Source organism: Ylistrum balloti, unplaced genomic scaffold, assembly GCF_031769215.1.
Source record: "Ylistrum balloti isolate Yb309-2 unplaced genomic scaffold, AGI_CSIRO_Ybal_v1 Utg371720, whole genome shotgun sequence".
NCBI classification, from domain to species: Eukaryota; Metazoa; Mollusca; class Bivalvia; order Pectinida; family Pectinidae; genus Ylistrum; species Ylistrum balloti.
Window position 1 is genome coordinate 38935 of NW_026782866.1, and position 17061 is coordinate 55995.

The window sequence follows — 17061 nt, forward strand, 5'->3', positions numbered from 1 at the left end:
TATTTCAGTTATAGTGTTTCACTATGTATGAAAAGTAGAGACAATTTATTTGAAAATACAGTTTGAATCTTGCATTTACCTGACACACAGTAATGAGTAAGCATGTAAAAGCATGCAATTAACCTCAGGTTATCAAAAGGCCTGGTACATAGAAAGTGCGGGCACTGAAATTAATTTGAAATGTTATTGTGCATTTTTTTTATCAAAAGATGATATATAATATTCAAGTTTGAGTTCAGATATTAAACTTATGTTTGATATTTAATATTGTAATTACTTTTTATAAACTCAATGTTTTCAGCTGAGCCAATGTACATCCAATTTTTTTACTTCTATTTTAGAATTGTTCTGCGTTTAATGAGTCATGCATCACTACTACAAAAGATTGAATATCTATACGTCTATTTGGTTTCTCAAATATTTAAACAGTATTTTTCACCGTGTATCAAATTTCTGAACAAGCTAATAACAACTACATAATGAAACTAAGTAAACGTTGTATCGTTAATCGTTTCCTGCAGTACCTATTTAGATAATTTGTTTCATTCGTATAATAATATTTGACCAGAACGATCAGGAATATGAATTTTCACAAAAGGTCTATACCCTTAAATATCAAAGATGTCGGACGTTTTAAAATGCCCAGGTACCTCAGTCGGATAATAACGGGAAATGTTTGTTCACATGAAGGTGTCAGTAACATGTACCTGTGTTTTGTGATGAAGCAAGTTCTGTTTCTGGTCATTCCATTTGGTTGATCAGGAACAATACTTGTTTGTTCTATGTAGGGGTATGGCCCTCTCTCCTAGCTTGTCTTATATATATATGTAGTGTACTTACTGTAACAGGCCCCATATTACAGGACTTAGTGTTGTTGAGATTGCTTGGCTACAAACTCTCTAATGTTGATGTATCAGGCGGAAAATATTCTGATGAAGAAATTTGTTTAGTGAATCATTTTCTTGGATTTATGTTCAAATTCTTAGAGAGAATTTCTAAAACTCTAACATTCTTACAAGGATTAATAATATAATTGTTGTATTCGGAATTTTAATCATTCAACAAAAAGAAAAACAAATTGTGTACTTCATACCAGGATGTATTACTGCTTTCTTTAAACAATGGCAGGACTGTATACACCATTTTGTTTTTTCGAAAAAGGATTTTGTAAAAGAGTGACAATTTCAAACTCTTCTACTCTGTAAATATTTAAGAAGAAAACTCTATATTTTCTATTGATTTGTGTTTGAGGACAAATTATTGGCATCCGTAGGCAGTGTTAGACTTTTTATTTTCATTTACCTAAAATGCCTCATTTCTTTGGATCGCTGTCTGCTTCCATTCAGGGAATTATTCGAAATTCTAAACTTTCCAGGAAAAAAGAAAAAGAATACACAGAACTTGCAGATCTTCTGAAACAGAGGCAGTGCCAACAAAAATTGATCTCAAATGAAAAACAACGCCAGAACACATTTAAAGAAAAACAATGGGCGGCATTGAAGATACAGCGGGCATGGAAAAAGTAAGTATACAAAATTTGTCATTTATCTTTGTTTAATCATATTTATCTTGTAATAATCCCAGGATGCTAACGCCTGAATTCTCACACAAAGTCACAGGGCGGGCTTATTAGCAGACATAAATATTATATGTTGTACTTTACATCTTTGTACTGTATTTCTTGTTTCTTTGAATTTCACGGTCGATACCAATGCTGTGAAAAAATAAGTGAAATGAGGTAGGGAGATATTGGATGATTTTGATGAGTTTGAAAAAGTTTTCATTCAGCCCACACTATGCTTAACAAAAGTGTTTTCTAACATATTAAACAGAAAAGCCATCATACAAGTTATTTATCAAGATATAGTGTTAAATGAACTCTCGTGACTGCACAATGCATGACAAGGCGCTTGATTCCAAATTTGTGACATTTAAATCAACTATGAATGCCATAACATTATAGTTTAACGTTGCCCGTTAATACTCTCTTACTGCAATCCTATTAAATACAAGCCATAATATACTGTTTGCCTAGAAAGAACTTTTGTTGAGCCCAGTTGATTGAGCCCATAACAAGTAAACCAGAGGTCCTGGGTTCGAACCCTACCAGAGCCATGGACATAAATAATGATTCTTATACTGGTGCCATGTAGGGACTTAGGAATAGGAATAATACAAAGCCATCCCACAAGCATTGCTGAAACTCCTGTTCTTTTCTGGAGAGAGAGTATGTAACCCTGGTAAATACTAGCCACAATATACTGCTTTGCCATAGAGATTTTCTCTTTACAGTTTGATCATTTGAGAATCAGATTACTAAGTCAGAGGTCCCTGGTTTGAGTCCTCGAAATAAATAATGACCTCTGTTACATTGGTGTCCATAGAAGGACTCAGACTCAAAAAAACATCACTGTTACCCCTAGAAACTTGACAAGTTCATTCCTGGAGAGGGGAGATTTGAAATTTAATTAAAATGACATTCTTGATTACCATAACTTAAGAGTCACCTTATCATAGACACACAATAAGTTCACTAAGACACATAATAATGGATATTAAGAGCCATGTTACAGGATGATGTGGCTTTCAAAATCAAGTCTCTTGGCACTTTACCTCTGACTAAACTGACAATTGGGTTATCTCCCTTTTGTCATAGTTTTGTTGAAACAGTACATTGAATGATAACAGATTCATGTTTAACCAAAATTGTATAATATCTCTTGATGTTTATATATAATAGGATGTTTATCCTGTAATAAGTCAGAAGGGAATGGGGAGGGGTGGAAGTTATGTTGTTGGGGCTACTCATCAGCTTCTAACTGAAATTTAGAGGGAGCTTTCGGCTTATTGAAGATGATGATAACAGTTGATGTCATAATTATCTGAATCTGCAAAAATTTGAGGAGCTAATTATTAACTAATTATTGGACATGGACTTGTTACCAGATAAATACTTTAAATTTTTATTTATAGTCAGACTTGATTAAATGATGATAATTTTGTATCAATATCAGTGTAGTTATTTCATTAATGGTAGCTATTATTGTTTATAGTGTATGAATATATTGAAAGTTTGAACACTTCAGAAAATATCTATAATTACACTACGTTTCGTTACCTGGGTTAAAACTGTTGTTTGTTAACAATTATAAACATATACACGTCTCCCCATTTTCACAGAGAAAATGGATAATCATACTTTGTTGCACTGATTTCATTTTAAATGTGCTTAAAATCATTAAATTGATGTTATGTGGATCAACTCACAAGTTTGTACCCAGCATAGCTTAGTTTAAATCTGTTTTTGATATCCCACTGGCTGTTTGTACAGGTAAAGTACAACGAGCTATTACACCATTCATGGCATTTTGCCAATGTTTCTTTTTGAAATTATAGCTCTGAAAGAAAATCTGAACTCATTTCACTAAGACTTTATAGGCTAAGGTTCCTTTGGTTTGAAGTTTAGAGACATGTACGGAATGTAGATATTTTTATCACTTAAAAAGTGAACATTAATTTTATTGGAGATTGATAAAACAACAACCTGCACACATAAAATATCCTCATAGCACTTCTGTATAAGAATAATTCAGACAATTATATTTTAATGTTTAAGGTAAAATGGATTCTTCTAGATATATCTTTATGTGATTATAAGTGTAATTACCTCTCACTCTGTTTTGTTAGAGTTATCTCCCTTTCAGACATACTGTATAAAATCTACCAGCAGATTAATTTTATGAAATTTGATACAAGTTATAAGAAACCCACCAGTGATATATATGGCTGTAAAAGCTCACGTGCCACTAAACAAACAAAAATATACACCTGTAAAATATTCAGAATGCAGGTAATTGGTGTACTACCTGTAACTTGCTTTTGACTCATGTCTGTTTGATGGCCCACACCTACAATGACACTGTACCATTGATAAATGGCAGTCACCAGACTTCAGCTGGCATGGCGTGATCATGTTAATAAATAAATGAGACAATTTCTTTTTGTCCTAACGTTGATCTGTCTGGAGCCTGGTATCCATGATTATCTAACATAAAAACACATGCTTGTAGCTCAATTATATTTATTTTGATTTCAGTAGCAATGCTTACATATGTATATAATAGAACTGCATTAAGCTCATCCCTTGACTTTGAGCCATTAAGAGTTCAGGTGTTGGCCCTCTAGGCTTATTGTCTTGTAATAAGCCCGTCCCGAGACTTTGAGTCCTGAGTCAAACCACACATAGAGGTATACAGGAAGTTATACAAACGGAGTCAAACCACACATAGAGGTATACAGGAAGTTATACAAACTGAGTCAAACCATACATAGAGGTATACAGGAAGTTATACAAACTGAGTCAAACCATACATAGAGGTATACAGGAAGTTATACAAACTGAGTCAAACCATACATAGAGGTATACAGGAAGTTATACAAACTGAGTCAAACCATACATAGAAGTATACAGGAAGTTATACAAATTGAGTCAAACCATACATAGAGGTATACAGGAAGTTATACAAACTGAGTCAAACCATACATAGAAGTATACAGGAAGTTATACAAACTGAGTCAAACCACGCATAGAGGTATACAGGAAGTTATACAAACGGAGTCAAACCACACATAGAGGTATACAGGAAGTTATACAAACTGAGTCAAACCACACATAGAGGTATACAGGAAGTTATACAAACTGAGTCAAACCACACATAGAGGTATACAGGAAGTTATACAAACTGAGTCAAACCATACATAGAGGTATACAGGAAGTTATACAAACTGAGTCAAACCATACATAGAGGTATACAGGAAGTTATACAAACTGAGTCAAACCATACATAGAGGTATACAGGAAGTTATACAAACTGAGTCAAACCATACATAGAGGTATACAGGAAGTTATACAAACTGAGTCAAACCATACATAGAAGTATACAGGAAGTTATACAAATTGAGTCAAACCATACATAGAGGTTTACAGGAAGTTATACAAACGGAGTCAAACCATACATAGAGGTTTACAGGAAGTTATACAAACTGAGTCAAACCATACATAGAAGTATACAGGAAGTTATACAAACTGAGTCAAACCATACATAGAGGTATACAGGAAGTTATACAAACTGAGTCAAACCACACATAGAGGTATACAGGAAGTTATATTTTGAACTTTGCAGACGAACCTAGAACCCCTGATGTAAAATCTGTTTTGGGTTGACCTTATGATATGACGATAATGTAGCATTTGTTTGTGTTCTGAAACTGAAGTAGATTCGGATGGGCTTATCAGGGAGTATGGGCTTATTGCAGGATAAACATGTTCCTATAACAACAGTGTATCAGAATATAAAATAATAGAACTGCATTTGAACCCAGGAACACCTGACAAAACCGTAACCAACTGATGGTATTCAAACAAATTCTGTTGTTCAAGTCACTTGGTTTATATTTTATTTGGTTTTAAACAAGTTGAGTAAAGAGAAAAAAAGAATGATCTTGAGTCTGGAAAACTCAAAAGGAGTTGAAGGCATTCTGTTAGGTTAATCAATATATATGGACCAGCTTTCCAGGTTAAACAAAGTGGGCGTCTTACCTATATAGCCATAACATATCTGTGGGTTGTACCTACACCCAATACACATACTGTGAATTAAATTAATCAGGTGTGAAACACACATTGGTTCATTGTAATCCAAAGTGTTGAGGCCACCCACAGGGTAATTATATATATATTTGGAAATATTTCTGAAAAGTATTGTTTTTTAAAGGTACTGTTATACAAACATACAAGCAAACAAAGTAGGAAAGTGTGGAATCTTTATGATAATTTCATCCAACAAAAACCACACAATCCTAATGACTTTGGGATTGCCAGCTTGAAAATAAAAATGTAATGTATATTGTAATGTCTGTTGAAAATCAGGATTGTTTTGTTTAGGCTCCTCAAGGGAAAATATTTTAACAAGATTTAATCAATCATATCAACTTGTAGTACCTCATCATAACATTTCAAAATTATAATTTAAATTCACTATTTTGAATTCAATTGAATATCCTTTTCTTGTTTCTAATGATGTTAAACTGTCAGTATGGTTATGCAGAGTTACCCTCTCTTTGTTCTCTCTCTCTCTCTCTCTCTCTTTAGATCCACAATATGATGATTTAATTACCAACCACTTGACAATTACACCTCTAGGTGACAAAAATCTTTAATTTTGATCTTCACAAAAAAAATAAGATAGAACAAAATATCCTACAACCATGTCCTGTCAGATCATATGTTCTAGAAGTTCAGTTCACAGATTTAGATAAAAGTAAAGTAAACTATTTGGAAACTTCCAATACTGAGAGGATATAGTCAACCCTTTGTCCATCCATCTGTCTGTTTATTTGTCCATTTGTCTGTCCGTCCATCATAATTTTGTCAGAGCATATCACAAAAACTATAAGCAGTTTCAACATGAAACTTTATATGTAGATAAATAAGGAGAAATGCATTATGCAAGAACCATAACTCTCTTTTGCATAATTTAGGAGTCATTGAAACTTGTTGTATACATTGGTCATACTAAGAAATCTACAGCATAACAAATTCAGGGGCTGCAACTTCTTAATTACGGAATTATTGCCCTTGATTAAATTTTGTGTCTAATAAAGTGGAGCATTTATCAGTTTCTCTGATACTCTTGTTTGATATATTTGCAAAAGTTTACTTTCAGCACATAAAATTTAAGATTCAGGAATTGTTCAAATAGAAAACAATCAATAGATAAAAACCTTAAAATAGAATTCAATTGTACCTGTTCATTGTATTTGTAGTACTTGTATAATAATACCCACTTGTTGAAGATATAAATAGTCAGTTCACCTTTCTTTTGTCAATATAGTCATACCCTACTTGAGAACATTTACACACACACATAGAATCTCTCACAAAAGGTTTGATTCTAAATATTATGAACATGTTAGGAAACGATGAAAGGAATAAGTTTGACATACAAGAGTATCCAAGGTTGTTGGAAAGTTAAATGTCTACCATACAGATTACTGTATCTTTCTGTAAGTTTTGATAGTTCCATAATCGAAAGTGCTTCCTTTCAATAAGCCTCAGAGTTGTCAAATATGATTTTATGTTATTGATATTTCTATAAAAAACAAATTGTGTTTTTCAATAGATACTTCACAATATTGCATATATTCGTAATGCCTTTTAAAACATTTTATAAAAAAATAGTATTTTTAAACTTTCAAAATTTTTGAATATTTATCATTAAATACCTTTGAATAGGGTAAGGTAGATCCTTTTGTATAATTTACATTGGTATGAAACTGATCACCATTATATCGAAATCGAAGATCACAGCTGGTCTAGACATATAATCCTAATATCCCTTATCGGCCTGAAGTTATGAAGGTTGTACATGGCACATGACAGCGGTGCCAGGAGAAAGCCGGGTAAGATAATATTGATTTTAAAGGGATTATTATTAAAATATCACAACTATAAATCAAGGGTAGGGAATTTCAAGAGTTATAACGATTCAGATGTTTGTTTGGACAACTTTGTGGCAAGCAGTATGTGAAGGTAATTAATTTGTTGCCATGGTAAAAAAAGAATTTTTTTTTGTTCAAGTTTTTTAAAAATGATGATTAGTGAGTTTAAATTCCTGTTAAAGTATTAGAATGTATAATTGTTTAGATGTTATCGCATGTGGACAGATCTATCATACTTTTAATGTAGACTGTTGTGTACTAGTAGTAATCATTTCACTGTACGTCAACACACATTTTTTCATAATGACAGGCTTTTGACATTGTTAATTTTGACCTCGATCAATTCTTGTATAGCAGGAACACACATTTAGTTATAATAAGACAGTTATTTAACTGTTAAAATACAACATGGATACGTCTTTGTTTTGAGACAAAAGACACAGTTGAATTGTTCAGCGCACCCGAGACGTTATCAGACCAAAAGAGCTGTACTCTACATAGTGTGTTACAAACTGGAGGCTACAGATTTCCGATATACTGGCACCATGTGAAACAAATTTCCAGATTTGATCGGATATTTACACAATTATTCTTTGGAATTTTACCTATTTTTTGTGTGGAGAGATAAAAGTGTCAAGATTGGGAGAACGATTATTAACGTTGATCTACCCAGGGTCCAGTATGGCTCCCCGGATAGGTTGGTATATCAAAAATGTCTGTCATGTGTTCGAAGATTTTTCGTGTTTTGAATCATTCATCTTAGAATGTGTAATTTTTTTGTCTTGAAAGTTACTTTTAGGTTTCAAATTCTTTTTCTTGAAAGTTGTTTTTTTCAGAGATGTTTGTGTACTTTACAGATTGGGTATGGTGATATAGGCCTAGCTCTATGTACAAGCCATGTCAACCATATTTTATATGGTCACCGACTCGGATCAGTTTTCCTAAAATTTCAGTATTTTTGAAAAATAATTCAAATTTTTAAGTACAAATTTTTAAAAGTGTTTTTTTTTATTGTAAGTTTCTCTGATATAAATTATAATCAATTCTTTATATAAAACTGAGGAACGTGTGTTTGTTATTTGAGACCCGGTGAAACCATATAGAATTGATCTGTATCATTTACTTATTTTAAATTATTATGTCACAGAAATCAGCTGTACTAATCAATGAAATTTCTTTGAAATTAGATTTTAAGGAATGTTGATGTGAAGTTAGTTTTTGTTTAGTGTAAACGGCTGGTAACTTTTATTCTAGCCTAGTATATGTATGGCTTGTTTCTGGTTGAATAGGCCAGGCGTTGAGTTGGTATACCCTTGACACACTGTATAACAGACTTGGTGACAACCTAGTCATATGTAAACATACCAATGTTCCGAATTCTATAAATTTGAAATTGGATTCTTTGAAACTTAATAATATATAAACTGTATCCTTATAAACTTGATTATATAATGATTTTTATTGATTTTTACCTGTGTTTATTGATATTACTAAATAAGGATTTGTTTGTTCCGGAGTAAGAATTATAATTTGTTTGCCTCTATTGTAAACATTATTGGGTAAATATTGATTAAGTAAACAGTTTTTTGTTTCAGTAGACCAGTTAAAGACCACTTTTATAACAAATGTTTCTAATCACTCTGATGTGAATTTATAATTTTGAGCTATTGAAAAAAGAAACATCCTTTATGCACATGTGACTGTATAGTGTTCAGATATTTTGTAGTGACACTGCTACAAATTGTTTCATATAATTTTGATGTTAAAAACAAAAAGATTTTTAGTTGCTTTTGTTGTGAGAGTGTTAAACACACTTGACAATTACAAGCATTGGATATAAGGCTGTGCTGTAAACAAACCTGACAAATGCTATTATGAATGAAAGTTCTGTCTTGTGACAAGGTGTTGGGATTACACAAGTTTATGAATTAATCATTTGATAGTTACACCATAGAACATTAACAAAGCTTTCATTCTTAACATTAAGTTATAGTAAAACATCATGATGAAGTAATTTGTGTTAAACAACACCAATATACACTGCTTTAAACTGACAGTAACTTCTAATACCAAAAACTTCCGGTGTGTTTATAAACTGCATCACATGGTACTGTATGTTTATCACACTGTAAAAACTATATAGGGGCAAACTCATTATTTCTGACTCAAAGTCAGTGGCTGGCCTATTACAGAACCCCTAGGGACCAACATATTACATTGTGCTCAAAGTCAGAGGAGGTTGTAATACATGTACAGGATAATAAGCCCAGTTGGTCAATATATTACTTCTTACTCAAAGTTATGAGATCAGCTTTAATGGTTTCACAATGATATTAAATGGACGGGCTTATTACCACACATGAGCTTATTGTCAGCTGACACAATCGTACATTATGATATAGTGATTAAGATATTTCTACAATTTGATGGGAAGTTTACCTCAAATGAAAACAGTCACATAAAATATGTTAATGCTAGTTGAATAGATTTTAGATACAAATACTAGAGGTAAAGATGTCTAGTCTTATAGGCATTTTCTGTAGTGTCTGAAAAAGTAGTAGATCAGGGTACACTTATAACTTTGTATGGGCTGATAGCTGGATAAGTATGGTAAACACTTTCCTATAAGCTGATAGCTGGAGAAGTATGGTAAACACTTTCCTATAGGCTGATAGCTGGAGAAGTATGGTAAACACTTTCCTATAGGCTGATAGCTGGAGAAGTATGGTAAACACTTTCCTATAGGCTGATAGCTGGAGAAGTATGGTAAACACTTTCCTATAGGCTGATAGCTGGAGAAGTATGGTAAACACTTTCCTATAGGCTGATAGCTGGAGAAGTATGGTAAACATTTTCCTATAGGTTGATAGCTGGAGAAGTATGGTAAACACTTTCCTATAGGCTGATAGCTGGAGAAGTATGGTAAACACTTTCCTATAGGCTGATAGCTGGAGAAGTATGGTAAACATTTTCCTATAGGTTGATAGCTGGAGAAGTATGGTAAACACTTTCCTATAGGCTGATAGCTGGAGAAGTATGGTAAACACTTTCCGGCAGAAGTTTTCCTTCTAAATTACACCCTGTGATTGACTGACAGGTTTTCCAGCTCCTCCTGTGTCCGTGTATCATCTCATCGATGTACATTAGCGTTCTGGTAAAATGTCCTTGTAATATGTTTTACTTGATTATAAGATTGTGATTTGAATCATAACATACTCCAAAGGGGAAGTGACTCTTAGGAAAAGATATTCCTTGTTTATACGCTGTTCCCTTATGAACAAAATGTCACTCAATATTGTTTTGTATATTTTTTTAGTTACAAGATGCGGCAGGTTGGGATCATGAAGGTCGCCAAACAGTCCATCCGGACGATCCGTCTCCGTGCAGGGGAAGAGGAGTTTGAGCGACAGATTGCCGCACTTACGATCCAGTTGGCATGGCGTAAATACTTCAGGTTAGTAAAATCTCTTAACAATGATTGGCTGATATTTTCATCTGTTCAGATAAGTGGTTGAATTCATCTACTATAAAATTTGCCAATAACCATCAATTACCTATAAACAGGAGGTTATACTTGTCAAATCACATGATCTTACATAACAGAGATACAAAACTTTAACTGTCTTAACAAATAAAATTATATTACCAGGTATCCTGAAAAGGACCTTTCTTTACATGTGATTCATTAATACTGAGTTATCATGCATTGTAGTGATCTAACTTATAGTTACCAGTGAAACAGGTGTCATTTTAAAATGAAGTTGAGCAAGTTACTTTTCTCAGTGGAAATTAATGTTGATAAAATATATGTGATCCATATGTTATTATTGTAGAAACCTGAATTGGCCAAAAAATATCTCGACTGGCCAGATTTGTTAGAAATTCCTTAAGTGAAAAATACTTTAAATAAAGAATAGTAATTAACATACATTCATGAACCTCCAAATATCTATAACTAATAAGAACATATGCAGAGTTATCTTTCTTTGTCAAGTTTCAGTATACTTTAAATATGGACACTAGCTTAGGGTTGTAGCCTATGAAAAGACTTTTTAATACAAATTAAGAGTAGGTACACAGGGTTATCCAAAAGAGCCGGTCGCCGGCCAATTTGACCGGCTACTTTGATCATTTGGCCACCTACACCAATCCAGTTCTGTAATAATGTTCCGTACACGACTACAGGTACACGGCAGGCCAGCCTCCTACTTTCACTACACAGCCTACTACTAACAAAATTATGGAAAACCCTGGGTACAGTAGAGTCAAACAATGAATTAAACAACATCATACAGCTGTCTTGTCCCTCAATGACTCATCAATGATGCTAAGTGCCTAAATTGTGAAACCTAGTTGGTGAAATAGGAAACTTCAAAGTGATCAAAAGAAAAGTCAAAATCTAGATGGGGAGGTGTACTCTCCATAGCTCAATAGGTTTCTTAAATTTTCATATATTAGAATCAGTTCTGAACAGATATAATACTATAACCAATATTTCATGTTGGAATACATCATAATAAACAGTTTTCTGTAATATAATTTATATATAGGAATATTCAGTACCAGGATAAAAATTCATAAGTAGGATCCACTGCAGTATATTTTAAGATATTTTTAATTCATTGGCTCATTTACAAAAACACTGCATCTAAAGACTATGGAAGAATTAATTGTGAATTGGATATTTGGATATACTGTATGTGCACCAGAAGGATTCAGATTAAGTTGTATTAAATTCTTTAAGGCCATACCTACATATATATATTTTAAAATTGGCCAAAGGGAGAAAACTCTTTCGTACATGTTTTATCTTTGACAATTGTTATGTGTATATCAATTGCTTTGTTCCTGGAAAATCTAGAAAGGAATTGAGATGAAGAGAGACAGAAGAAATTGATTTGATCGTCCATGACTTAGATAACATGTGGTCTACACAGTACTTACATTCATGTGTTCTGTCATTTCTTTATCTTTCTTTTCCAGTCTGTTGCTTCTAATATGTCTTTCTTACTCTTCTTCTAAAAGCAAATCTTGGAAATCTTCTTCCCCAAAAACTGATTCTTCAAACCACAATTCTTCTAAGGAAAGATTTGCAGTGTCGGCAGGGTAAACAATTTCTGATAATATGATTTCTGTTTACAGCACTTATCTGTTCATGTGAATGATACGTTCTTGTTTTTGTATCGAAAAAAAACCGCTTCTGTTTCATTTCTTTTTTTAAGGATTTCATTTAATTTTTACCAGGAAGCTTATAAATTGAAATCAACACCATTTGTCTATTTCTGCGTTCTGCCTACTTGCCTTTTGTTTCAACTTTACTTTCATTCTTTAGGAATTTTCTGTTTTTTTCTGAAGGTTTTTATACACAGCCAGATTTCACACCCATATTTTCATTGCCAATATTCTCTTCTTTTCATTTTATGTAGAAATTTACAATTCAGTTATTTTCATTTGCATGTCAATTGTAGCTTAAGATAAAAGGTGAAACTTTACTGTATTTTCCTGCAATAAGCCTAGACGGCCAACACACAAATTCTGATTCTTAAGTTAAGTGGTTTAGTGCAGGAAGATGAAACAGTGTTTTCAATTCCGCTGAAGAGCGATAAACACAGGCGTATTACCAGTCATGCTATGGTTTCTTTCAAAGACCTGCTTAGCAATTTGTCACCTGTCGGCCATTGTGGATTGGAATTATGCTAATCAATCAAGCAGATACATTTCAATTGTGTGTTTCATGGAGAAATTGATTAACGTACTGAAATTCAAAAGAAACATGTTTTTTCCATCATGAACCATATGGAAATCAATGCTGGAGTGCTGGGATCATAGAATTTTTAGGTGTGAGAAATGTATACATATATACTATCATTATTTTTATATTACCATCAGAATCTGCTTGTTCAATTCAAAATGGTGACAATGCAGAATTTCTAAAAGTCTTTATACCAAATGGAAACTGAACAAGCAATATCAGGTTTAGGATGGAAGAAGATTAAAAATTGGTGATAATTTTGGAAAATAATTTGTTGTGAATATTACTTATATAGAACTCAATTTGATAAGATATTTTTTTTACAGGTAAGCTGACAAATCTTTTTGAACATTTTGATCATTTTAATGTCCTATGGTAGCAGTAAACAGTTAATTTGCATTTTTCCTGAAATTATTTGTCATGTTTGAGATATACAGGTATAGCAGATTGGTTATGAAAAATACATCATTACATGTATATATATTTATAAACTGTGTAACAATTACATTAACAGTAGAGAGATGAAATTTGTGTAAAAAAAAAAATTCCTCTGATTTCTGACATTTGATTGTCATGGTTACCTACTGAAAAAATGCTAAAAATGCAAAAATACTGCTAATTCCAATCCAACACTACAACTTTCTAGGAGAAATTTAATTCTAAACACCTATCTTACAATCAACAACACTGTCGTGGTAACAAAGTACTTACATTTCAGCAAATTCCAACTCGGAAATTCTTCATAACATGACCACATGTAAACACTATGAAAATTTCACTTCCTGTAAAGCTAGTTTTTGGTGCGTAGACACAGATTCGAGACTGCCCAAATAGTAATCTCCAACACAAAGCTAAAATATTATCCTGAAAAAAATGAAACCCCACATTGTCCACTTTAACATGACAGGACCAATTTTAGCAAGGATTTTTTTTTTCATTTTTAATTAAAACCTTTATAATGGGGTAATCTAATGAGCAAAAAAATCACCCATGGCCACACCGAGAAACTGTGTACTGCTACCTTATACATCACAATTAGTTTTTTAATTTCATTAAAATCCCTCTGAGTGTCTAGAAAATGATCACACGAACAAAACAATATATCGCTTTACTGTGTATCTTGAATAGCTATCGAGTAATATGGATTTTCCCGCATGGTGTGTTTTGACCAATTCTGCTCTCAAATTAGGAAGAAAGGGAGGTAATTTGAAAAATTAAAACCTCAATAAGTCTTAAATTTACTTGAATAAAGTTGCAATTGAAACTGAATCAAGTAGTTTGTGCTTCTGTGAATTTAGATAACTGAAAAGCAGATTGATACTACATATATAAAGTCTTATGTTATGACGTCATGGTAACAGCTGATGTCATCAGTACTATGACGTCATCAATTGCTAATGATGGCTTCACCAATGCAATGTGATGTCATAGTGAAGGCTAGAACATCCAACAAAAACTTCAAATTAGCATCTGACACCTTTCTTGAAAGTAATTAACAGTGATATGACATTAGATATTCTTAAATGTCATGTGTATGACATCACAAACACCTATGCTTACTGCCCCCCAATATTTATAAACTGTATAACAATTACATTAACAGTAGAGAGATGAAATTTGTGTAAAAAAAAAATTCCTCTGATTTCTGACATTTGATTGTCATGGTTACCTACTGAAAAAATGCTAAAAATGCAAAAATACTGCTAATTCCAATCCAACACTACAACTTTCTAGGAGAAATTTAATTCTAATCACCTATCTTACAATCAACAACACTGTCGTGGTAACAAAGTACTTACATTTCAGCAAATTCCAACTCGGAAATTCTTCATAACATGACCACATGTAAACACTATGAAAATTTCACTTCCTGTAAAGCTAGTTTTTGGTGCGTAGACACAGATTCGAGACTGCCCAAATAGTAATCTCCAACACAAAGCTAAAATATTATCCTGAAAAAAATGAAACCCCACATTGTCCACTTTAACATGACAGGACCAATTTTAGCAAGGATTTTTTTTTTCATTTTTAATTAAAACCTTTATAATGGGGTAATCTAATGCTACCTTATACATCACAATTAGTTTTTTTAATTTCATTAAAATCCCTCTGAGTGTCTAGAAAATGATCACACGAACAAAACAATATATCGCTTTACTGTGTATCTTGAATAGCTATCGAGTAATATGGATTTTCCCGCATGGTGTGTTTTGACCAATTCTGCTCTCAAATTAGGAAGAAAGGGAGGTAATTTGAAAAATTAAAACCTCAATAAGTCTTAAATTTACTTGAATAAAGTTGCAATTGAAACTGAATCAAGTAGTTTGTGCTTCTGTGAATTTAGATAACTGAAAAGCAGATTGATACTACATATATAAAGTCTTATGTTATGACGTCATGGTAACAGCTGATGTCATCAGTACTATGACGTCATCAATTGCTAATGATGGCTTCACCAATGCACTGTGATGTCATAGTGAAGGCTAGAAATCCAACAAAAACTTCAAATTAGCATCTGACACATTTCTCGAAAGTAATTAACAGTGATATGACATAAGATATTCTTAAATGTCATGTGTATGACATCACAAACACCTATGCTTACTGCCCCCCACCCTTCTTCAAGTGTAATATTAGAAACCCTATTACATTGCAATATTGTTCGAAAAATAGTCTTTTTTACAGCAGTAACTATGGAAATGTAATTTTATGACAATATTAACATGATTGTATGCCCAATCTATGAGAAATACACACACATTATTGAGTAAAAATCATCAAAACAGAGAATTTATCCAAAATTCAAAAACTCATACTTTCCTTCTTAGTTACCATGGATACCACACCTTAAACTATTGGAATTGCCCTATAATGCAGTCTAAATACATTCTAAGGTTGTTACTGACTTATTTCATACCTGTTACCTACTGTAGAACAGTTTTCAAACTGATACCAAGCCTTTTGAAAACAGCTGAAATTCTCACCCACAAGAGCACCCAAATTACCTCCCTTTATGCACCCCTGATGAAATTAAAATAAAATCATTATGAACAAGTTTCAGTGTGTTTTTTATGTATTTATAGCAATTATGGAAAGGATTAAACTTAATTAAACATAGTAAAGCACATTTTAAATAGATTAATTTTTTTTAATGTGCTATAAGGTAGCAGTAAACAGTTAATTTGCATTTTTCCTGAAATTATTTGTCATGTTTGAGATATACAGGTATAGCAGATTGGTTATGAAAAATACATCATTACATGTATATATATTTATAAACTGTATAACAATTACATTAACAGTAGAGAGATGAAATTTGTGTAAAAAAAAAAATTCCTCTGATTTCTGACATTTGATTGTCATGGTTACCTACTGAAAAAATGCTAAAAATGCAAAAATACTGCTAATTCCAATCCAACACTACAACTTTCTAGGAGAAATTTAATTCTAATCACCTATCTTACAATCAACAACACTGTCGTGGTAACAAAGTACTTACATTTCAGCAAATTCCAACTCGGAAATTCTTCATAACATGACCACATGTAAACACTATGAAAATTTCACTTCCTGTAAAGCTAGTTTTTGGTGCGTAGACACAGATTCGAGACTGCCCAAATAGTAATCTCCAACACAAAGCTAAAATATTATCCTGAAAAAAATGAAACCCCACATTGTCCACTTTAACATGACAGGACCAATTTTAGCAAGGATTTTTTTTTTCATTTTTAATTAAAACCTTTATAATGGGGTAATCTAATGAGCAAAAAAATCACCCATGGCCACACCGAGAAACTGTGTACTGCTAC

The 17061-nt window shown here is 32.6% G+C and overlaps 1 protein-coding gene across 1 annotated transcript in view; it reads left to right on the forward strand.

The window, feature by feature from the left end:
- The window catches only part of LOC132563437 (inversin-like), a gene marked incomplete at its 3' end in the record, with an annotated part of 37572 nt that extends 26618 nt beyond the window's left edge, over window positions 1–10954 (forward strand). The window contains exons 21-22 of the mRNA XM_060228197.1: window positions 1376–1522; window positions 10817–10954. Of these exons, the coding sequence (XP_060084180.1) occupies window positions 1376–1522; window positions 10817–10954 (285 nt within the window). The remainder of the gene's footprint in view (window positions 1–1375; window positions 1523–10816) is intronic.
- Between the last annotated feature and the right edge of the window lie 6107 nt (window positions 10955–17061).